General features: G+C 42.3%; 3 protein-coding genes across 7 annotated transcripts; 2 read left to right on the top strand and 1 right to left on the bottom strand.

Moving 5' to 3' along the window:
• Nucleotides 1-90: 90 nt before the first annotated feature.
• On the bottom strand, nucleotides 91-7454 carry LOC124260601 (prostaglandin reductase 2-like). 5 transcript variants are annotated; one of them, XR_006894138.1, is made up of 9 exons: nucleotides 7059-7454; nucleotides 6489-6700; nucleotides 5448-5642; nucleotides 4239-4409; nucleotides 2454-2663; nucleotides 2204-2289; nucleotides 1444-1516; nucleotides 1020-1107; nucleotides 415-457 (listed from the first exon to the last, which is right to left on the bottom strand). XR_006894138.1 is itself a non-coding variant. In XM_046694932.1 (8 exons), the coding sequence occupies exons 1-8, from the start codon at nucleotides 7147-7149 to the stop codon at nucleotides 350-352; spliced, it is 1161 nt and encodes a 386-aa protein (XP_046550888.1). In that variant the 5' UTR covers nucleotides 7150-7446; the 3' UTR covers nucleotides 91-349. The 5 variants fall into 5 exon arrangements, 3 of the variants coding, with proteins under 3 accessions (XP_046550888.1, XP_046550882.1, XP_046550894.1); XR_006894137.1 differs by having other exon boundaries at nucleotides 423-457; nucleotides 2204-2325; nucleotides 7059-7448; XM_046694932.1 differs by lacking the exon at nucleotides 1444-1516 and having other exon boundaries at nucleotides 91-457; nucleotides 7059-7446.
• Nucleotides 7455-7567: 113 nt separating this feature from the next.
• On the top strand, nucleotides 7568-12333 carry LOC124260562 (centromere protein K-like). Its single transcript, XM_046694887.1, has 2 exons — nucleotides 7568-7717; nucleotides 10097-12333. The coding sequence occupies exon 2, from the start codon at nucleotides 10122-10124 to the stop codon at nucleotides 10959-10961; it is 840 nt and encodes a 279-aa protein (XP_046550843.1). The 5' UTR covers nucleotides 7568-7717; nucleotides 10097-10121; the 3' UTR covers nucleotides 10962-12333.
• Nucleotides 12334-16155: 3822 nt separating this feature from the next.
• Nucleotides 16156-18818, top strand: LOC124260889. The gene is made up of 2 exons (XM_046695216.1): nucleotides 16156-16220; nucleotides 17689-18818. Exon 2 carries the CDS (start codon nucleotides 17690-17692, stop codon nucleotides 18743-18745), a length of 1056 nt encoding a protein of 351 aa, XP_046551172.1. The 5' UTR covers nucleotides 16156-16220; nucleotide 17689; the 3' UTR covers nucleotides 18746-18818.
• The last annotated feature ends 6091 nt before the right edge of the window (nucleotides 18819-24909 follow it).

Genomic DNA, 24909 nt, shown 5'->3' with positions numbered 1-24909 from the left:
ATGAGTGTAAGCAAAGGTTACGTACATTTTAATTAGAAACAAAAACACTTGAAAATGAAAGAAAACAAACTCGGGTCAAGATCGCTGACGTCAATGGAAATATGGTTTATTGTTGATGTTGATGATTATAATGAATGTGGTTCTTCATCCTGCATGTATGGGATGTACAGAGTGTCAACGTCTCCTCAGTCCACACAAAGATCATCTTCTTATGTTTACCCCCTTCACACCTGTCTGATGTCTGGCTCTCTCACACATATGACCCTTCACGTTTGCCCTCTTCTCATGTCTGTCCTCTTCTCATGTCTGCCCTCTTCCCACGTCTGTCATTCTGGGGAAGCTGGCCGGTTCACATGTCTGCCACTTTCACCACTTGTTTCCCTATGTTTCCACCCTTCATCATAGACACGAAGGCTTTCCCTGCATTCTCAACACCCTCCATTACAGTTTCTCGAACCTGAAACATTAGAGCATGACCGAGTAAGCTGAAAGTTCTAAGTTTCAATCTCTCCTACAAAGTCACCTCACAAATGTATGTCAAACCGAATATCATCATATTTAACAATAAATCACTTCCATACAAGATCATCATGTCTGCTTTCCTGAGACTACTGCCATATACTCTGTAAGATATAGCTCTGGGTCTCTTTCTCTCATAATAAAGGTGACCTTCCTTTATATTACGGTCCACAGTAGACTAAGACTTAGTCTCTGAAAATATATAAATCAGAGAGAAGCAAATAGCTCCAATTAATGGAAAAATAGCCCACTGAGCCTTTGCAATACAGGCAGCGTTTTGCCAAAGGGAAACTATTAAGGACTGAGACAGAAAAATTCTGCAGGAAACAGTTATGTTTTCTTAAGAATTTTGATAGCAAAGTATACATGAGTAATTCAAGACAAATCTTATGGATGACAACTTCTTGATGTATTTTTCACAATGTTTCTGGGCTAGTTCTTGCCCCTTCTTCAGGTGGATGAGGTCAGTATCTCTCACACAAAAACTAAAGCTACATCACCTGCAGCTTGCCTTGGTGCAACATGCCAGCGAGAGTCTGCAGAGCCTCATCAAACTGGTCTGCATAGTTCAACACAAGGAAGCGATCTCTGCCATACAAAACAAACAACTTGTGCTGCAATATTTTTATAGTTTGTGTTTGAACTCTGTTTGAATCTTCAGAACAATATTGCAGCTTATCCCTCAAGACAAGAATAAGTCCTCACTAATACTATCACAGTCATGTATTTAGGCTGTCATCACTATAAAGTGTCTAGATTTTCAGCAGCTGTTCACTGCTAGTTATCCTGTACTTATTTCAGCACAGATACGGATAAGTTGTCACTGGTAACTCTATGTCATGATTTAACCCTTCATGCAAATACCAGAGATTGCTATGCCTGTCGGACTACTGGAGATGTTGACTAAAGGAGGAAGGTAGTTACCAATCACTGTCCTGTGTGTGCTTGGGGTGTAGCGCAGATAGGTCACTGAGTACTGTCCCCCCAGACCCCACCACTGCACAAAGAGAATGCCCAACTAGAAGGATTGTCAATATTTCAGACACTTCAACATTAGGAACATACATCTGACAATACAGACATAATTTCCGACGCCACAAACATTGCTGTTGACACTACAGACATAATTTCCGACGCTACAAACATTGCTGTTGACACCACAGACATAACTTCCGACGCCACAGACATAACTTCCGACGCCACAGACATAACTCCCGACGCCACAAACATTGCTTTTGACACCACAGACATAACTTCCGACGCCACAGACATAACTTCCGATGCCACAGACATAACTTCCGACGCTACAAACATTGCTTTTGACACCACAGACATAACTTCCGACGCCACAGACATAACTTCCGACGCCACAAACATTGCTTTTGACACCACAGACATAACTTCCGACGCCACAGACATAACTCCCGACGCCACAAACATTGCTTTTGACACCACAGACATAACTTCAGACGCCACAGACATAACTTCAGACGCCACAAACATTGCTTTTGACACCACAGACATGTGTTCCAACATGGGTATTACTTCCCTCACCACAGACATGACTTCCCTCACCACAGACATTACTTCCCTCACCACAGACATTGCTGTTGACGCCACAGACATGACTTCCCTCACCACAGACATGACTTCCCTCACCACAGCCATTACTTCTAACACCCACCTGGTGATGTTCCTCTCCGCCAGAGTTTGCTGAGTGGATGTTGGAATGGGAGGAGGATAGGGGACATCCTTGTTGTAGACTGCGATCTGACCACACAGAATCACATGTGAGTCCTGGTTCATCTGGAAGTGGACACCACAGTGGGGCAATACTGAACATCTCATCATCTCTTGAAGTACTGGTATCTGAACACTAGTGAGTATGTTGGCGTGTACACCATATTCAAGAAGTAACCAAGTCTCTGGCTCACCTGTTGTATGACCTTGTCGCTGATGTCACCACCAACGTTGTCAAAGTACACGTCTATTCCATCTGGACACGTTTCCTTCAGTCTACTACTGACATCCTCTGCCTTGTAATTAATGGCAGCATCAAAACCCAGCTGGGATGTGAGATATGCACACTTCTCCTCACTGCCACAGATGCCCACCACACACTTGCAGCCCTCGGCCCGGGCTATCTGCAGCACACACGAACATCTACACTACTGGACTGGACCATAAATACATACAAATCCCTGATTGCAGTAGCTCAACCCCTATCCCAGACCACCCTCTGATTGCAGTTCCACAGCCCCTATCACAGACCACCCCCTGATTGCAGTACCCCAGCCCCTATCCCAGGCCACCGCCTGACCAGTACCCTACCCCTATCCCAGACCATCCACTGATTGCAGTAACCCAGACCCTATCCCAGACCACCCCCTGATTGCAGTAACCCAGCCCCTATCCCAGACCACCCCCTGATTGCAGTACCCCAGCCCCTATCCCAGACCACCCCCTGACTGCAGTACCCCAGCCCCTATCCCAGGACACCTCCGGACTGCAGTTCTCCAGCCCCTATCCAAGACCACCCCCTGATTGCAGTACCCCTACCCCTATCCCAGACCACTAGCTGATTGCAGTACCCCAGCCCCTATCCCAGACCACTCCCTGACTGCAGTACCCCTACCCCTATCCTAGACCACTAGCTGATTGCAGTACCCCAGCCCTATCCCAGACCACCCCTGATTGCAGTACCCCAGCCCCTATCCCAGACCACCCCTGACTGCAGTACCCCAGTCCCTATCACAGACCACCACCTGACTGCAGTACCCCAGCCCCTATCCCAGACCACCCCTGATTGCAGTACCCCAGCCCCTATCCCAGACCACCCCTGATTGCAGTACCACAGCCCCTATCCCAGACCACCCCTGACTGCAGTACCCCAGCCCCTATCCCAGACCACCCCTGATTGCAGTACCCCTACCCCTATCCCAGACCACTAGCTGATTGCAGTACCCCAGCCCCTATCCCAGACCACCCCTGATTGCAGTACCCCAGCCCCTATCCCAGACCACCCCTGACTGCAGTACCCCAGCCCCTATCACAGACCACCACCTGACTGCAGTACCCCAGCCCCTATCCCAGACCACCCCTGATTGCAGTAGTACCCCAGCCCCTATCCCAGACCACCCCTGATTGCAGTACCACAGCCCCTATCCCAGACCACCCCTGATTGCAGTACCCCAGCCCCTATCCCAGACCACCCCTGATTGCAGTACCCCTACCCCCTATCCCAGACCACCCCCTGATTGCAGTACCCCAGCCCCTATACCAGACCACCACCTGATTGCAGTATCCCAACCCCTATACCAGACCACCACCTGACTGCAGTACCCCAGCCCCTATCCCAGACCACCACCTGATTGCAGTACCCTAGCCCCTATCCCAGACCACCACCTGACTCCAGTACCCCAGCCCCTATACCAGACAGCCACCTGACTGCAGTACTCAAGCCCCTGTCCAGACCATTGCAGGACTGCTGATCCCTGTCCCTAGAATCCAACGCTCTGGCCCAATCACCCCCTGTCCCCTGATTGCATAACCCTTATCCCTATCCTAGCAGTAACCCAACTTCAATACCTGTGACAGCTCTCTATAACCCCCCACTAGAACATCTTCCCTATCCTTGTCTTCACTGAAAAGTCCCTCTCGCCATTTATTGGTGACCTCTTTCAAAGGGGATACAGGCCTGCACAATCGACCATACTAACCTGTCCAGCAAGTGACCCTGTTGATCCTGCTGCAGCACTGATAACCATCGTCTGATTGGCTGCCGGGGACACATGACCTTTCACCTTGATTCCAAGATAAGCTGTGAGACCAGTCACACCAAGAGCACTGAGAGCTAGAGATGGACGTTCTTGAACACTTTCTTTTGGCAGCTTGAAATAAGAAAGTCATACATTAAGAAATCACAAAACTGGAAGACCTGAAGAATCATGTGACACATGGTATTGTATCCCACCCATTCAGGTGTGATATATACCTTGGACCAATGTGCCACCTTTGATAAGGAAGTGACATGCTTCTCTTCTCATTTATAACAATTCAGTACATAATCACCCAAACAGGGTTAAATAAATGACACTCCTAAGACCAATTTCCAAAATACCTCTATTCTCGCCCTACCTCCCTCCCAGCTGCTTGTGAAATCAGCATAGCATTAGCATGTAACTACATTCCAAATGAAAGCCTTCCAATTTCTGCATTTCAATCTGAACAGCTGGCTGTTGAATTTATGAGCAATTTTAACAATTTTCATCACAATAAACATTACAATTTTACATGAATACAAAAAGTGCAACTTGAAAATTGTGTATAAATATTATATCAATGTCAAGCAAGGGTGTTACCCTGGCAGTCTTATCAAACAGAGCTGATGATATGTAAGGGGAACGAAGTGGGTCAGTTATGGTGAGGATAGGATACTTATTGCATTTGTGGTTATGACCGAGATTCTTGAATGTTTGAACCAGTGTATTTTGAATTGGGTTTTGCACTGTTAAAAAGGGCACTGATCTCCAACAATTCACTGGGACAGCCTGTTTCTTTTTTTGTATTTTGTTTCCCAACGGGTAGGGTTACTGGACAACGTCCCTGAAATCTCCACTTTGTCGCTTTTATTGATAGCATAAGTGTGAATCATTACATTGATGAATGAAATTGAAGTATGTTTTATCTTGGAATTCGAAAAGGCTACGGGCTGTGTAATGGTGACAAAATTTTGATAGGGCACTAGTTTGGTTTTCTGCGATTTTCACTTTTGTGACTAGAACACAAACAACTGTTTCACCTGCGTGCTGCTTATCATATGTTGTGTTGCAGTCAATGTGTACAATATTACAGAAATTAGGCCATTTATTAAATGTCAAAATCTCATTCATTCATTATGATATGATAATGAATTTAAACATAGGTACCTTTTTCAGCCGGTTAGCCGCCTTGACAAAGACCTTTGTCCATGGCCAGTCAAAGTTTGATGTGACAAAGTCCCCATGGTCGAGTCCCTTGTCCTTGCTTGCCGTGACAACACCAATACCTAACCAGTGCACAGTGTCACCGATCTGCAGGGGAGTCAAATACTCCGCCCCAGAGTCCTCATTTAAACAACATCTCTGAAAAGTCAAGAGGGTGTGGCGTCAATTGCATTATAATCTTTGTCAGGTGATTTTTCTCATCAGCAAATCAGCACCACAGCTTCTAAATTCTCAGTAACAGTCAGTGAAGCATTCAGACAAGCATATGTGTTTTCTGTTACCTTGCAAACAAATATAATTGGCAAATTCAGACAGGCCAAAAATATAGCCAAGCCATAATGTTGTTGTGGATAATCTGAATCATTTTAGAAATATGACATTTAATCGGCTTAAAAACAAACGCTTTCTTCATGTGGGTAAAATGATATTGATATATTCATCAGTTTTAAAAAGAGACAACAGAGACAGATGCATTATATATGTTCACACTGATGATGCCAAGTGCGAAGGGGAGTTAAACATGGGCTTACGACTTATGTCCCATGGCAGGAATTATACACATCACTGTAAATTGTAAAATGTATGCATAAAAATATGACTGCAAGTGTCATCCCAGTGGCTTAAAATGTGTCATAAAATTAATGCAGATGTTGCCCCAGTAGCTTAAAATGTGTCATGAAATTACCGTAAAACACTGTAGTTAAGCCAATCTCATAGATAAGCCGAGGTCCCTGCTTGACCCTCATAATCATTATCAAAATGGTATGCTCCATACATAAGCTGACCCATCAACCCTCGTTCATCTTCTCATCGTGATCAGTCAGTGGATATTGAGTGGCAACAAATTCATACTGAATTATGCAGGTAAATCCTGTTGTTACACTATCTAGTAATAAAAGAAGTTCTGCAAGTGTCACCACCAAACTTTCAACATAGCTATTTTATCATCTGTATACTGTGATGATTATAGAAATTGGATGTTACTGTTTGTGAATGACAGTACACTCCATTATATCCTGATGGAGACAGCATGGGTTTTTTGAAAGTTTGTAGTGTACATGACATGCATACAAATGCTGGGTCGACAGAGAGGTAGAGGGTTTGGACCAGTGCCTCTCCGTCATGGAGCTGGTCTGGTGAAGGTGTTTCACAGTCTTCTACACAAAAATTATCTTCGGTAGGTTCCCCATTCACCCCTGAAACAGACCAGATAGTATTAGTTTCTGGTTTAATCTGCAAATTATAGGGAAGTTTGCAAACTGAATGAGTTTGAACATGTGACCAAAGATCAAGGGATATAAGCTCACTGCCACATTAAAAACATAACATAAAACTTTACAAACGTCTTTTGTGTTTGGTTTAACATGTTATTTACATAGTTACACTAATTTACCATCACAGACACACCACTGCAATCTCGAAAGAAAGTCTCTCTCATTCCAGCCTGACACACATACATTGGATTCACGATTTAAGAGTATTTTGTCTGTTCAAAATTTGTGGTGAGATTGGTGACATATCATTTACATTATTCGTCAACTTGTGATATATTACCAGGTCGTGACTTCAGATATACCCTCTTATTCATCTCCCCAGGCATTGAACCAACATGTAATTGACTTGACACGGAGTTGGACTTTAGCATACGGTAGAAGGGAGATAACTCTCATGAGAACTTTAGTGTTTATACCAATTTTTGTTTTTTTAACTAATGACGTTTGAAACAGATTCCGTGGTATATTAATGAAAATTTGTACTTTAAGATGAAGTAACGTTTTCATCCGCTTGAATTACCTGACAAAAGTTATTATTTTACATTAGTACACCCCCAAAAACAAAATCACCTCTGGACATAGATTTAGATCTAATTATCAGTATTTCTGATTTCCCTTATTTCGTTTTAAAATAAACATTATTTTCTAAATAGGTTATCCAAACACATTTAGGCCTCCGGTCACAGGGAGTACAATTATATTCCGGATTCGTTTTAGTAGAAGATGTAAACTCGGAACATTGCTTTTGTAGTAAAACCTTTTCAACTGGAGATGTAAAGGGCGCAACACAGCGATGAATGGAGTTCACGTCCGATTAATCCGCAATGTAGTTAAATTGTTGTCGTTTCCGGTGGCGGGAACGATGATAATCATTGACTATGTCTGGGTGTTAGCTGTTTTGTCGCTTGCTCGGGTACTTCTACACCAAAATTTATAAAGGTACCATTCATTCCGTAATTATACCTGATATTGCAAATAAGGCGATATTTAATCGTGCTTAATATGATGTTCTTATTGATTCAATAAGCTAAGTTAGAATAGTGTCTAGATATTGGAAGAATTTTAACATAAAATGCTTCGTGTCAGATTGACAGGGAGTACTGCACTTTACCGGGCGCACTTTTTCAGATTAATTAGCGCTGCTGGGGTTCCCTAACCCTAAGGATCGTAAAGGGCGGCATACCCTTACCCTAAACCCTAACCCTCAGGATCGTAAAGGGTAGCATACCCTTACCCTAAACCCTAACCATAAGGATCGTAAAGGGAGCAGCGAGGGCTGCACACGGTAAAGTGCATTCTAGCCAAATTATTAACACAACAATTACTAGAGAACTCACAAAATGACTAAAAGTCCCAAATTTCAGTTAGGTTTAGGGTTGGGGGGAACGGAAGGAACTTTTTCCCCACTCTCAGTGTCACTGGCGGATACAGCTTTTTGAGAAAGTGGGGGTGCACACTTATTTTCACCCGTTTCACGGATCTTTTAATAAACTTTCAGGACAAAAGAGTTAGTGCGCACCCCTGCACCTCCACCCCACCCCTGTAGTACCCCGTGCCGACAACAACCCCTTCAGCCATATCTGCTCATCGTATCTTCATGTTTGGTATGTTTTAATATATACTGAAATCCACTAGAAACGCATCACCCTACCCAGATAGCATTCAGACATTGGCCCAATGTTGGCAATGGTTTTGCCAACAACGTTGGGCCAATGTCCGAATGCTATCTGGGTATTAGTATTATAACTTGGAATATGCAAAAGGAATTTTGAACCCCATTTGTGCTTAAAATATGACTATGACAGATAAATGTGATGCACACACCGAGAAGCACAACCATCCCTGTGATCACATGATCCACCATTTGCTGAAAATCATGTTTTCACCTGGTAATCGTGTGAAAATGCAGAAAACGTGATGGTTCCTCAACACATTGACAGATCATTCAACAGTGTACCAAAATCACACCTAAATTTTGAAGAGCATTAAGCTGTTGCCTTTTCATAGTCCCACTTTTATCATCTGTTGAGAGATAAAGAGATTGGTATCTTGGGCCTGATTTGTCTGCGGATCAAGTGGCCAGAAGGTCTAATCGTCACAATTAAAAAATCGTCAGGTTACCACAGCGCCTACACCAAACTGGCAGAACACATTATCAACCACACCCAGGGCAACCATGTGTGACAACGTGGAGAAAGTAATGCTGATTGTTGCCTTCAGCAGGTGAACCGCTGGCGTGGAGACAATAGTTATGATTTTTGGAGGGATTAGGGACCATTCATAATTTATAGCTAGGGGGGAGTGATGATGATTTTTATTGAGAAGCATGCACAATGTGAATCATAATTTCTAAACGTAATTTTAAGCATACTTTTATGTACAAAATTGCTAACACACACACACACACACCCCCCTCATCTGTCGTGGATGATTTACAGCTCAAATGTACACAGCGGAAATACTGAGAACAATAGTTGTTCCCCACCTGACAACATTTCAACGTCTTCACATTTTGCAATAATGCACAACCAGATATGCTGCTAGACACAGCATGAACTTTCTTCACCAAAATAACATTCCTGGCCTGATGGCAACTCCAGATCTAGAGCTGATAGAAAATGTGTGGGACGAGATGGGGAGAGAACTATTGCTGGGGCTAAACCGAATAATGTACAACCAAATTACTTGCTTTGCAGCGAATATGGCTTCAGATATCGCAAGTTTTCATGAGGATGGTCATCTTATCAATGTGTCAAAGATGTGTAGCTGTGCTCAAAGCAAATGGGGGCAATACCCGTTACTGACATAGACTGTGTAAAATCTTTGAGTGTGTGTCAAGTTTCAGTTTGACCCCCATCATTGTTATCGTTAATTTATGTTTGCACTAGATGTTGAATGACTGTATATGCTTTTCCTTATGTTTCCATCTGGATTAACAATTATAATGTCAGTAGGGACAAGTTGTTTCCTTCATTTTCAGGGAGCTAAAACGTTTTATCCAGGTGATGTGTTTCTAATGGAATTCAGTATTTTAGTGTATACCAGTACAATTGTATTTGGCAACAATGCAGATTTCACTCAACATGGTCACTAAGTCCTTATGGAAATAGGAAGTAGGAAATCTTATAGGTATGAATGTATATCTAATTGTTATGTGTAGAGCAAAGCAGGGTAGCCATGTGGTTAAGCATTTGCTTGTTTCAGGGACGACCTGGTTTCAAATTCTAACACTGCTTTAGCGAATAGGCGCTCCAAGCTTCTGTTTGTTGGGATTTTGCTTCTTTTTCTGAAAACAGTTTTTTTTCTCATTTTTAACAGAATGTGACCTACAGAGACACTGGAAATGGCAAGTTTGCAAGAGGAGGAAACTCCACCTGATAAAGATAGCACACCTGGGACAGATGAAGCTGTAGCAGAACTGAAGCAAGTCTGTCAAGAGAAGTGGGAGGTTGTTAAGACAAACCATCAATTAATAACAAAAAACGGTGATCCAAAAGCTGTAGGTGATCATTCTCCCCTATTAGCAATTTTGCAAGAAAAGGAGAAACGAGTGAAGGGTGAGATTGAGACCATCAAAAAGTCAAAACCTAGTGTTTTACCTGAAAATCCTGACATCCTCAGGGAAGTGTTGAGAAAAGACCTTGCTAAGAGTATATCACAACTGCAGGAAGTGTTTACCTTGGTAAAGAGTCAGAAAAAGGAGCTGACCCAGCAAATATCCCGTGAGGAAGAAATACAGAGACAGCTGCAATCAGTTCATAATTGCCTGGAGATTAAGTTGGAGGGCATTGCCAACAATGATGAGGAAGAGGTTACCATGTCATCTGTGATGACTGAACTTGACATAAAGATTCGGAAAGGGGAGACAATGAATAGAAGTTTGACGAAGAGATTGGTGCATTTTGTCAACGAACATTTCCCATTGCCTAGTGTTGAAGAGGTTAAGGCTGGGAAGAAGAAACTACGGTCAAGTGACAAGAAGATCTCCATGGAAAATCTTGTCCCATTTAAAGTCGTGCTTCAAGAACTGATGAATAAGTGCATTGATGAACCACACGATCCATATGTGATAATTACAAACAGATTCTGGCCACCATACATTGAACTTTTGTTGCGATGTCAGATAGTGCTTCGACATCCTGAGGATGACCAAAGAATCAAGCTTGTTCCTTTTCATTTATGACGTTATGATCAAAAGATGATGCCCAGGCATTAGTTTTCTACTGATCACCACCGTTGTGGCGTATTGGATAGAGCATCTGTGGGAGAGACAACGCTTGATCCCTGGTCCTGTAGCACCAAGAGATGGTACTGGATGTTACTTTACCTGGCAATCTGAAATATGGGGATACAACAAGGACCTGTTGGTTTTGAATCGGTTCACTGAGACAACGACATATCCTGGCTAAACTCTGGGGGGGGGAGCATGCACACATGTGAACACTTACATTGATGTATAAGTGCTGTACATTTACATGTGACATTAAGCCCATTTTCATCTTTCCCTTCTTCTTCTTCTTCCCCCCCCCCTTTCTGGCTTTCAGATACATTGGGGATTGTCAACAACCTGGTTTGCCCCATTTCGAGGTGTTCCTATTTTATAAATAAAAAATGTTTTTTAGTCAGTTGGAAAATTGCTTTCTAACCAAACATTAATTGACATTTGGTAAACTCTTCATGTTTTGGTTTATTTCTGAACAAACCATTCGTTTAAAACAATATTTGGCCCAATAGAAATAAGGTGGATGCTCCCTTACAGTGGTTGAGTCATTGGTCGTGCCAAGGCCCAGGCTCCATTCCCCATATGGGTACAAAGATGAACCCCACATGTGATACTTGCCATGATATGGCTGCAATATTGTTGGTGGCAGGATAAAGTATCTCCACATGCTTGCTCTAATAGGTTTGGATAAATCCAGAAAGTACTGGGGTCAAGATTATATTCATTTGGTTTTCATGCTTATTCCATAAGAACAAGGGCGGTGGGGTAGTCTAGTGGTTAAAGCGTTGGCTTGTCACGCCGAAGACCCGGGTTCGAATCCCCACATGGGTACAATGTGTGAAGCCCATTTCTGGTGTCTCCCGCCGTGATGTAGCTGGAATATTGCTAAAAGAGGTGTAAAACTAAACTCAGTCAGTCAGTCCGTAAGAACACAAGGTCGTTTTCTATTTATGAGTTCTCCCATGTCTATGGAGTCGCATGTATCATGTTATGCTAAGACTATATTTGTACTGTGTAGTAGCTGTAATGTGCAAGTGGTGTGGGGTAACCTGCCCCTGGTCAGACCAGGAAGTTGTATTGAATTATGTAATGTGAATATATTATAGGCAATGTGTATCATCCTATGCTTGTTCTAAGGCATGTAGTCACAATATGGCTGATATATTGCTGTAGTGACATTAAGTATTAACTCACTCTAAGGCATGTATATAAATACATAAGTCTCCTGGACATGCCATGTTAGACTTCCACTAGTGTCAGAGAATCAGTTGGTTGCCTGGAAAATGCTCCTCTTTTTGTAATATATGTTCAATAAATTTAATATTGTGAGAAACTATAGATCTTTTGAACTGTATGAAAGGTTTACTGAACACTATACACCTGAACCTCTATTTTGTGATTATAGGTGTATTGCTGTTCTTAACTCACAATACAACATGTCCCTGTGGGGATTTCAGCACGAATAAGTGTCCCAGCAACCTTAGCTTGACACATTAGGCAACCATTTATCGTTATTCTCAGTATTGGTTAGGGCGTATCAGTTTGAATCTCGGTTATTGTTATTCTCAGTATCGGTTAGGGCGTATCAGTTTGAATCTCGGTTATCGTTATTCTCAGTATCGGTTAGGGCGTATCAGTTTGAATCTCGGTTATCGTTATTCTCGGTATCGGTTAGGGCGTATCAGTTTGAATCTCGGTTATCGTTATTCGGTATCGGTTATATCAGTTTGAATCTCGGTTATCGTTATTCGGTATTCTCGCGTATCAGTTTGAAGGGCGTTATCAGTTTGAATCTCGGTTATCGTTATTCTCGGTATCGGTTAGGGCGCTTATCGTTATTCTCGGTATCGGTTAGGGCGTATCAGTTTGAATCTCGGTTATCGTTATTCTCAGTATCGGTTAGGGCGTATCAGTTTGAATCTCGGTTATCGTTATGCTCAGTATAGGTTAGGGCGTATCAGTTTGAATCTCGGTTATCGTTATTCTCAGTATCGGTTAGGGCGTATCAGTTTGAATCTCGGTTATCGTTATTCTCGGTATCGGTTAGGGCGTATCAGTTTGAATCTCGGTTATTGTTATTCTCAGTATAGCAGTGTTTCCGTTCTCCGGTATATACCTGAAAATCGCCGGTAAAATTTGTTCGGGGCCGGTAAATTGAAAGCCAGCAAAACACCGTGTCCGGTAAATAATCATGTATTGAAATAAAAACATCATGGGTAAGCGAAATGACAGTCTTGGCTGTGCTTTCATGTTCACAAAAACTGTTATGCTTTGGAAATACCCAGGCTAAAAATACCTTTAAAATGAGTACTTACAGTATTGTAATAGGATATGACTGGCAAATTTCATTAATGACCGGTAAAATTTTAGGTCACCAGACTCGGTGTCCGATAAATAATGAAGTCAGCGGAAACACTGGTATAGGTTAGGGCGTATCAGTTTGAATCTCGGTTATCGTTATTCTCGGTATCGGTCAGAGACGTATTAGTTGATGATGCAGCTGATTTGAACATAATGAAAATGATAATTACAATCGTTGAAACAATACATATCAGTACATGATGAAGTAGATTGCCTTGTTGAGTTGATTATGGTTTGCTTCTGTGAGTTTTTCCAGCTATGTGTCTTGTTAGTGCCTGCCAGTCCTGGTCACTTAGCACTGTTGGCTCTTCAGATGTTGTGTTTGAATCTAGGGACCCCAAATATTTTCAAGGTTTAACATTAGGGTTGTGATTTTCATGCTTATTTCCGAAATTGTCTTTCGGAATTGCATAACTCTCTCTCTCTCTCTCTTTTGAAGTGGAAGGTTATCCTTGCTCTTAACTGGCAATATTTGTTTCAGAGGGATACTCAAACATGCTTCAGCACATGCACTGGTACTGTTTTTTCCCCACTGAAATGCAGGAAAATTCAAAATCAGGAACTGTATTGATGATTAACCTACACTATGGCTGCATCCCAGGATGGTGGTATCACTGGTGATTAAGACTGGTGGCTGCTAAGGAAATAAAGGACAGGTTTTATGTGTATGTTCTTAATAAATGTCAACTGACCTGATAAATCAGTTGAGAGCAGTGAATTTGGAATACTGAAGTGAGTAGAACTAAAGAAAAAACGTAATTTATGATGCTATGTGAAAAGATAGTACACTGCTGTGTTCAGCTCACCCTTTCACTGTTTGACCTTCATTGAAACAAGAAACATGTCTCTGAAAACAACACCCAGAATATTCAGTGGTCAGTACTAAATGTGGATGAGTCATGTCTGTCATGTATGCATGCTTCCATTTCTTGGGCGAGGTCTTCAAAAAGCCAGGTGTTCCTTATAAATTGTTGCCATGTGTGGACACAATCCCCTAACGTCAACTCAGGCCAGGGGCCCGTTTCACAAAGCTCTCGTAAGCCTAAGATCTCGTAACTTTTCTCGTAATATTCGTACCTCCTATACTGTAACATAGGAGGTACGAATGCTACGAGAAAAGTTACGAGATCTTAGGCTTACGAGAGCTTTGTGAAACGGGGCCCAGGAACGTCATCGTATCTCGCCTTAGCCACTCGCCAACAACAAATGATAGGACACATTTTTGTGCAGATAGTGTTTGACAAACAGTATTGCTGTACTCAAATCTATCACTGGATTGTCGGGTTCAGAATATCTACAGACCGCTGCCCTACAGCTCCAAATTACTGAGGGTGCCACACCCCATTTGGTCCATGGGATGCCAAGCCCTGATATGTGATATCTTAGATGCCAACGTGCAGTGCGTGGATGCCAATAGTTCAGTGTTGAAATGTACTTTCTGTCCTTTCTTTTCTTTCAAAAAGTGACAAGTCGAGAAAGTATTTAGCTCTGAGCGTGTTTTATCGGGTATTTACAATCAGAGTAAAACTCGACAGTCGGGAGACCAAGAGTGTTCATATGTTTGTGTCGAACTTGGTCCATACTAAAATAATTTAATACTATATTCGTATTTGTTTAGTTCAGTTCGTGCTGGTAATATACACTGTAGGTAGGTTGCACACTTTATTGAACGACACATCCGAATATTTTAAAGCGTTTGTATTTATCCTTTGATATATTTTCCCCAGAAGGTGTTTACTGTCACGTTCATACCTCCTTTAGATAAAACCTGTGTAGATCCGGGTTAGAATTGATCATTGAATCCCAAATGCGTAGATCGATGTTCATGCTGTTGATCACTGTATTGTCTGGTCCAGACTCGATTATTTACAGACCGCGGCCATATAGCTTGAGTATTGCTGAGTGCAGCGTGTAACTAAACTCACTCACTCACTTATACTTCCTCCCTCTCTCTCTCCCACCCCCCTTTGTAATGTCTATAACTACCTCATACTACCGGCCGTTCATCCTACATATGCTGGTGAGCTATTTCGAGTAAATTTCAATTATAAGTGGTTAAAACCCAAGAAAACCATGTGTTTTGTTTTTTCTAATACGAACGGAGGCAAGATTACAGAATACCGGATACCTATCCGCCATTTTTATTTTGATTGCGCATTTATTTTTGCGCACTTCCATTTTGTTTCCTTAGCAACGGCACGCGATGAATGAAGGCTGTGTTGAAGCAGCGTTCAATATTAAATATTAAATATTAAATATTAAACAATATTAAAGCTAAAAAAAGGTAAGGTAAAGGGGGTACCCCCCTTTATTTAAAAGCCTTACCTACCTTACCTTACCAATCAAAAATCACTTACCATCAGAGTGTTCCCACACTGTAGAGTTCCTTTTCCCAGCATGCATTTGAATAATATTTCAACACACGATTACTTTTTACTCTGTTTACGTCAGTGAATGCTGTTAAAATCCCCAGTTTAGGTTTCCTAAACCGGAAGTAAGGTGAGGAATTCGATTTTAACCTTATTTTTTACCTTAAATTCGTATTTTTATTGGATTGCTCGCAGGCTCGCGCTCTCTGTTTCTTCTATATATAGGAGCCTCACGCGCACAATAGAATGTATATAATTAGGTATCCGGTATTCTGTAAGTGTACCCGAACGGATATTTCAGTGGTAATGCGAAGTATACTGCAGTGTTGTAACTGCGTTACTCTGTACTTATTTCGTGACCATAGCTTGTCTGTTTCTTCACGGCTAAAATGACCAGTGTATGACGTCATATCCACTATGACGTCGATGTAGAAGTATTTGTCTTGACGTCATCATTCAACGTCGTTTTGTGTTGGACATCTCACAAAAGGTAATTTTGTCTGTTTTCACCCTACTGTCACTTTATTAAAAACATGCTTTTCTTCTAATTCACCATCTAAACTATCACATCGAAAAGGTATATGCTTCCCGCAATTGGTACATGTCAAGGAAGAAAAAGCGAAATCCTACTCAGCCCCCCATATTTGTAATAGCAGACTTCCGACTCTGTACCTTTCGTTTGCTATGTTGCAGTTGTCCACATTTTAGAAAAGTTGGTCTCCAGCGGATTTCATCGGGCTTTTGCAGTCTAGGTCCGTTATTTCCACACAGCGCTACAACACATCCTATATGGTAAATCATTTTAGATAAACTGTTTGTTTCTATTTGTGACTAGTGGGCTTGACATAACATAGGTATATACATTGTGTATGTCTATTTTTATCAAAGTAGATGACAACATTGCAGAAAACTGGATACATTTCGCCATATTTTTTGGTTAACCCCCTGGCAACCGTATAGAAATAACTTGTCGCTGTGCATGCCGAGTTAATTTGAGGGAGACGTTGTGAAAACTGCATACATTCGTCTAAAAAGTACGTCAAATAGCAACGATGTTACTCACAATGTTCAAAATCCACACTGTGAAAGTTCTTTCATTTCCCTCAATGACTGTAAATATTTTATATCATTATCTTGACTATGCGAAAGAAATAGGTCGGCAAAGGTGTTGTTGGAAATTTACTATATTTTCAAATTGTTACAAAAGGACATATACGTCCCCCTGGTACAGGACATAGGGACATGTGTAGGGACATATGCACTGTGATATTTGTCCAAATGGCATCGAGGGGGTTTTAAGGGAAATGCGCCAATTCCTTCTTCAGTTCCAACTCTAAGTTGTTGTTCTGTCGCAAATGTTAGTCGTGTCGCTAAATAAACAGAATGTTGTCCTCACAAATCTGTGACGTATAGAGACCTTAATCAAAAATACGTTTGCTGAAATGTGGCTCCAAAGCATGTAACTGATGAGGTTGCAGCATTAGGGACATTTTAATTTTCGAGCGATTTTTCGATATTTGAGTTATACTCTGATATTCACTTTCGTGTTAAACCCCTGTAAGCCAGCGTGGTATCAAGAAACAGATTTTTTTTGTGTGCGTAATGCATTGTAAGTTATATTCGACTTCAAGTGAGGGTTGAAGACTAAGGACATATATAGCGCTCTGGCCCCCAGGTAGTTAGTTAATCGAATTCAACCAGACAAACACAGACACCAAGCAAAGTTTGTGTCTGCTTATTAGTATTTTTCCCTTATATTATAGGTTCACGCGCCGCATTTTTTTCTGTATTGTTTCAATGCGTTAATTTTTCGTCCAACGCATTAGAATGTTTGCTCGATATTAAAATTTAAATTGGTAACTCTTTCGAATTTTGTCTGTTTTCTAAAAAGCAAAGGGAAATAAGTGTATAACATTCACTCCGATACTCTTCTGACTACATCTTTCCACTGTTTCCAGTATGGGTTGCATAACTCCCAAAATGGCTCAGAGCTTTCCCGAGCAGCCGCTCAAGTTCGCAACTCACATCCAGAATCCTGCCAACCTTTTAAAAATCACAGCCATTCGCAACAATCTGCGTCTAAAGGAGAAGGACCATCCATCCCAGTCAGGCGATCAACAAGAGGAACCAGAGAGTGGCCCCAAAGAGTCGTCTGCTTCAGAGATCCATTCGAAGCAAGAAGCCATCAACTTCACTTTGCCACTGTTGTACAGGTACAACGTGATGAAGCGCAAAACCAGATATTTCGTTCGCAACGGAAAGATATACGATTGGCGTAAGATGCGTTCGTTACCTCCGATAGATACCATACGCAAACAATGGGCAAAGGAAGGTCGCGGTTCGCCGTCAAAACTGATCATCCGACAGCTTCATAATCCACACGACCGACCAACTAAACGGAAGTGCTGGTTTCTGCTTACTGACGAGCAGGTTGAGGAGGTACTACCAGCATGCCTCACGGGAAAGCTGCTGCCACTCTCGTCCCGAGAATACTGGTCTGATGTAAGGCGAGACGTGATGCTCCTGCTCAAACAGTTTGAGAAGCACGGGGGTTCTGAGAACCAGCAGCCACTGCTCGATCAAATTTCAAGATGGATAACTCTCTATAAACTCCGAGATCCCCAAGACAGCTGCCAAATTGGTGATCGCAACAAACTGCCTTTTCTACTTCCTTTCGGAGTGACAGCAGACGATATTCTAGCCTCGGTGCGGGAATCGAAGCCATTTGACACACGACTTGATTGTCCGATTATGAGGGATGGTAAAGTAGTTGGATATGGGGCTTATAGCCTAGTTCCCGAGGAAGACTCCAATAAGGAGTGTGAGGAAACCTCCCCTCCTCGCCCCAAGATCAGCGAAGCTTGTATGAGGAAAAGAAGAGAGAAACTTGCCTCAAGATTTGCCAACCGATACAGATATTCTCAGGACAAAATGGCGCCGTTCCTCTCCTGGGCGACTGTAATGGAACAGGGTCATTCCAAGTTTATTCATCTTTGTGAGAAAGATGCTGTTTAGGTGTAATTATCGTAGTTGTACGATTATGAATATATATGAAGCAAATAAAGTAACGACGAGTGAAAACACGTTTCATATGTTTCATGTCTTTATTTTACGTTCGCTTGTCAAGTCGATAAAAATGCCTGAACATGACTAGAAAACATCCAGGTTGACTCGAACTGAGGTTGACACAACTCAAATGAGTGAGTGAATTTAACGTCATTGGGCCTGTTATAACTTTTACGCACTTTCACACAATGCGTGTGTATGACATGCTGGTGGCATGGAATGGGGCCAAACACAAATCTACTGAGCGGGTGAATATTATTTACTGCCATTGACAGCACACGGTGACCTGTATTGACAGCACACGATGACCTGTATTGGCAGGATCCGGGCCAGAAGACCGGGGATTGAAAGCATGAGCAACGACACGTTGCGGCACGATGACGAACAGTCAACCAACTTACCAAGACCGCGAATATCTTCAGTCCGCTGTCAGATAAACATTCGCTGCTTGTGACGAGTGATAAGAGCCATACGTTTGACCCGCTCCATGTTATGACACAATGTCGCCATATAGCTTGAATATTGTTGAGTGCACGCGGCGTAAAAATATACTCACTCGTTTCTAACACAATGACACACCTTTAAATATTCGCATGTGAGTTGGGTGTGTGATTAGGTGTTTCAAACAGGATACCCTCGTCTTTCCCCAGCGAATATCGCTTCCTCTTCTTGTGTTATCGCTTGCTCGTCTCGCGGTATCGCATTATCGAAGTGATCGAAATCGATAAACCGATGTCCCCTCCCTATCAAAGGCCCAGGTAAACCGATGTCCCCTCCCTATCAATGGCCCACGTAAACCGATGTCCCCTCCCTATCAAAGGCCCAGGTAAACCGATGTCCCCTCCCTATCAATGGCCCAAGTAAACCGATGTCCCTCTAATGGCCCAGGTAAACCGATGTCCCCTCCCTATCAATGGCCCAGGTTTAATATTCGACTGTGTGTGGTGTGTAATTATTCTCTGAACTGGATAGTCTGTTTTCGGTCAATGCTTCAAAACGCATTTGCTTCGCGAAAAAAAGAACCAATTAATCTAATTGCACAACACATTTTCTTTCTCGACACCCAACATGCCCAGCACGTACACACACAATCATGTATCCCATGAATGTCAAATTCAAATGTCACGTGAATTCAAAATCTACCGGAAAGCGCCAGAGAATGACATCTACAACGCGTGTTTCTATGACTGTCTGCCAACACATGGCAGTGATATTGATCAATGTCACGTGTTACTACTTTAATGTACATGTTTAGTGACCGCCTCCGTGGTGTAGTGGTTAGAGCGTCCGCAAGGAGAGCGGAAGGTCGCGGGTTCGATCCCCGACCGCATCATACCAAAAGACGTTAAAATATGGTACTTGTTGGTCCCTGCCTGGCGCTCGGCATTAATGGGTACAACAAGGACTGATCGGCTCGGAGTCAGTATAATTTGTCTGAGTGGGTTTTTCATGCTTCTCTGCGGCATGGTATCTCAGTGGGTTAGCACTATAAAACCAGCTTAAGTCTGGGTTAGTACAAGCAGCCACACTTACACATACACATGCATGCACGTCGTCATATGGGCGAAATATTATCAAGCACGACGTTAAACCCACGTTCACCTCACCTCACCTCACCTCACATGTTTAGTCAGGGAATTGGTAGGGAGAGATGGGCTCAAGAGAGTTAAAATGCTGTCATCAGTAAATGACCACAATAAATCCTCACTCAAACAAATTTATCGGAAGTATTCTTTTATATTCACAGAAAGTATTCGAGACAGTGGGACGAGCAGTGTATTTGTAATCTCGGACAATAACCATGCTAAAAATATCAAATGGACAGTTGTCTATGTGAATATATTGGACTAAAACGTTGTCTGTGTTGTGTTAGGCATATTGAATTCTGGGCAGTTGTCTTAAGCCCATTTTACATGCACAGATTTACTTATGTGAGTAATTTTACTTGTGGAGTAAATTTGCTTAGAGGAGTTAAAGTATATTTACTTTGCATTCACATTTAATTTATGATATAGGAATATGTTTCATGCAAATTTTGTTTTGCATACAATCAAGACAACACCTTTCTAGGACAGTTCTGGTCACAAGAAGATCATTATCTTTGGAGAAATCAAAATGAGTAGGCTCCTTATTCTGAAAAGGCGGCAAGATTATCAATATTGGATGTCTACTGGACTCATTATCAGATTAACGAAGGATAAGTCAGTCTGGACCAAAGAAACGTTCACGTATTTGGTGGGATGACAATTTTACGGAAGAACAGTGGATTGAAGATTTTCGCATGACAGAGTAAGTGAGTGAGTTGGGTTTTACGCCGCACTCAGCAATATTCCAGCTATATGGCATCGGTCTGTAAATAATGGAGTCTGGACCAGACAATCCAGTGATCAACATCGATCTGCGCAATTGGGGACCGATGACATGTATCAACCAAGCCAGCGAGCCTGACCACCCAATTCCGTTAGTCGCCTCTTACGACAAGCATGGGCTACTGAAGGCTCACTCTAACCCGGACCTTCACGGGTCTTCGCATGACAGAAGAAAAATTCAATTTCCTGTGTGATGAACTTCGTCCGTATTTTCCTATCACTGTAGCACCTGTGAGACAGCCTCCGGATCATCACCACAGAGTTGCTATTGCCATATATTGGCTAGCGTCCAATGCCGAGTACCCTACGTACTGCTGGCAATGTGTTTGGTGTTGGAACAACTACTGCGTGGAAATGTGTGCATGTGGTGTGTACAGACAACCTCCTACCAAGATATGTGACTTTCCCAAAAGATGATGAACTTGAAAATGTAATTAAGCGATTTGAACAAGTTTGGGGCTTCCAAAATTGTGGAGGAGCAATAGATGGTACCCACATCCCAATCGTTGCACTCATGGTGACTACAAATACATAATCACAGATATCAGCGGTTGTTGACCAGGTCTATATTCTTTGAAAGAGAAACCAACGATCTCTTTCCCTCTCAACCAAAGACACTCTGCTGCCAGGATAAAGTGATAATTATGCCCATCATTCTCCTGGGAGATGCCGCACAGCCTTCGAAGACCTGGCTAATGAAACCTTACAATGGTACCCCCACAGCTAGCTCAGATATTATTTACAGTCTGTTTGGGTCAAAATGATACCGATGAATCGCAATCTAACCCCAAATGGTTTCATGGTCAAACATTCATTTCAACGCAGAATGTAATGGAAACATCAGATCAACTCTGAGAAAAAGTTTCATAACGTCTGTCTCCAAAATAGCAAAGTTACAGGTCTCCATTTGTCCTGTTGTACCATAGTCTGGGTTGGCTCATCATTTCCACTGTCATCTAGAGGGCCAAATGTGCTGTCGACAGCGATGCTGGAGACATCCACCATTTCATCATTCTTCTTTGACACCAGGTACTCAGTTTCCTCATCAGTCCACGATATGCCACGTTTAGTTGTCCCTTTTCCAGCCATATTGTTACAAAAACTAAATGCAACTGACTCAAGCCAAGCACCCTTTCATTTAAACCAGACAGGTCATGTGACAAGCACCCTTTCATTGAATTCAGACAGGTCATGTGACAAGCACACTTTCATTGAATTCAGACAGGTCATGTGACAAGCACACTTTCATTGAATTCAGACAGGTCATGTGACAAGCACCCTTTCATTGAATCCAGACAGGTCATGTGACAAGCACACTTTCATTGAATCCAGAAAGGTCATGTGACTGTCTGCCAGTGTCTAGCCATTTTAGGTGATGTACTAAGATTTTTGTAGACATGATGCAATAGGTTTGCTTATGAGAGTAAACCTTGAGATCGTTTACATGACAATATATACTTGTGGAGTAAAATACTCCAGGAGTAATATACTTTTACCACACCTCTTGGGGAGAAGTAAATTACTTACAGGAGTAAAAATGCTCATGGGAGCAAAATCATTTACATGACATATTTAATTACCCTAAGTATATTTACTTATGTAAGCAAATATACTTACGTAAGTATATGCGTGCATGTAAAAAGGGCTTTAGGTATGGAAAAAACGGTGTTTGTTGAGGAAGTTTTGTGGAAACAGTTGACAAAATGGCGATGCTGACAGGAATGACTAAATCGTGTATAGTGATACACTGATCAAATAAACAAAGGTATAGGCCATAATACAGTATGTTTTACTCAGTGATATTGAACCACGTTTCCAGCTGCCGTAGTGCATAAACGTACCGTGTTATATTATATACAGCAGTGTTTCAGACTGCACGATACTGTCATGGGAAAGGAATAAGCACGTTTGCCGACTTATTAGAAGCAGGAAAAAGCCAAGATTGAATGCTGCCATTCGCAACATCGCCATGGGACATCGTGAAGCTTGAGAATCTCGGGGTATAGCGGCACGTCATTTCAACGTACCCCCAGAGCATCCTGTCACGTTTAGAAGCTGCTTCCGGGTCTCCCGGTCTGAATCAGAATCACAGCGACCTATTCAGGACAGCCAAATGCGGATACAAAGTTAGTTCCAAAGGCCAACTACTATGTTGCCATGTAGCCAGGACACGTATAACGTCATTGTAATTATATATTTGATACTGATCTCCATTTTCCTCACCACCATTACATTGTATATTGACTGTCAGCCAACCCGCGCCACTTTTCTCCCTGTTATTACTTTTATTTATATCATGGCATGTATAACCTTCACTGGTTATTCCCTCGTCCGTGTGTGTCATCACACCAATAAGTCAATGTCATTGCCTATGTATCTGGCCAGGTTTGCCAGAACAGTGACGCCGATGCAGCAGGAAGTTAATACCTTTAATGGGGATTGGCAATGCCAGACTAAGAGTTACAAAGTTCTGAATACCCTTGGTGAAAACCTCTCCTAAAATGTAATGAGATCTGTCCACCGGGAACGATTGTCAACACGTGGCAGCATTAATCAATGTGACATACCATCATTTAGAAACAATTAATCATCTTAATTGATAAAACTGGCTATATACTTTCAGCTGATCTTCTCAATAGTCACAAGTCCTCTGGCGCGCACAGATGTGTCTTCTGGACAAACTAGCGTTGTATTCCTCGACACAAAACGTTATGTGTATTCACAGAGTTAACGGAGAACAACGTGTTGTTGCTGTCTGTGTCTGGGGTTGAAGCTGGGCATGTGTCTATGTATCGCTGGAGTATATACAGAATACCTGCTGCTCTGAGTTGAATGTTCAACCAGTAGTGATTTTGACCTGCAGAATGAATGTATGCCAAGATGGCCCTGCAGACCTTCCACACCGTGGCGTTCTGGTTTGACCTGTAATCGGATGTTTGGCTGTTGCAGAGACCTGAAAGTGAATATTCTTATCGTGAATAGTGTCATCTGCGTCAGTCGTGGTTGATAGACCGGATGAAGTGAAGGCCTTTGTCGTCATGAATGTGTATGACGTATTACTAACTGTCACAAACAGTGATGTTACTGACGACCCCGAGACAGCCACAGCAAACATGACATTGACAGAAATCAGAAACATCGCCAACCATGACGTTAATCTAATACAACAAATCGGATATAAAATCACCCCATGGGTGTCGACAGTTACAGCCACTTGTGGTGTGTTTGGGAATATTCTTGGAGCGGCTGTTCTACATCGTATGCAGAAGACAAACAGCAGTGTACGGCTTCTCAAGTATCTGTCACTCGTCGATATCGTCCTGCTTGTTCTTGTCGTCTTGTCAGTATCAAATCACCTATACAATCGTGCTGCAAGGACAATATACTTCATTTTTTACCCTTTTGCATACCTACTTGCAATGGCCGTCTATACATTTGAAATTTACCTCACGGTACTCATAGCGATCCAACGATGCATAGCGATAGCTTTACCATTCAAGTCTGAGTCCTTCATGCGTGCGTCAGTCATCAACACGGCACTCGGGTGCATCGCCCTGTTCACTGTCGCATTCAATGTTCCTCTGTGGCTTGCATGGTGGCCGCAACCCTACTGGAATACGGAATTAAACATGCAGCTGTTTATGAAGGATCCAGGGGCTGGACTTCTTGGTGCAGATGGTTACAAAGTGTACATTGGCCCTGTGATGTTGGTGTTTCGGTGTGTAATTCCTTTGATAATACTGG

This window comes from Haliotis rubra, unplaced genomic scaffold, assembly GCF_003918875.1.
Source record: "Haliotis rubra isolate DU_JTF1 unplaced genomic scaffold, ASM391887v1 Scf119, whole genome shotgun sequence".
Classification (NCBI taxonomy): Eukaryota; Metazoa; Mollusca; class Gastropoda; order Lepetellida; family Haliotidae; genus Haliotis; species Haliotis rubra.
The sequence above is the reverse complement of the archived record's forward strand: the minus strand, read 5'-3'. Positions and strand labels throughout refer to the sequence as shown.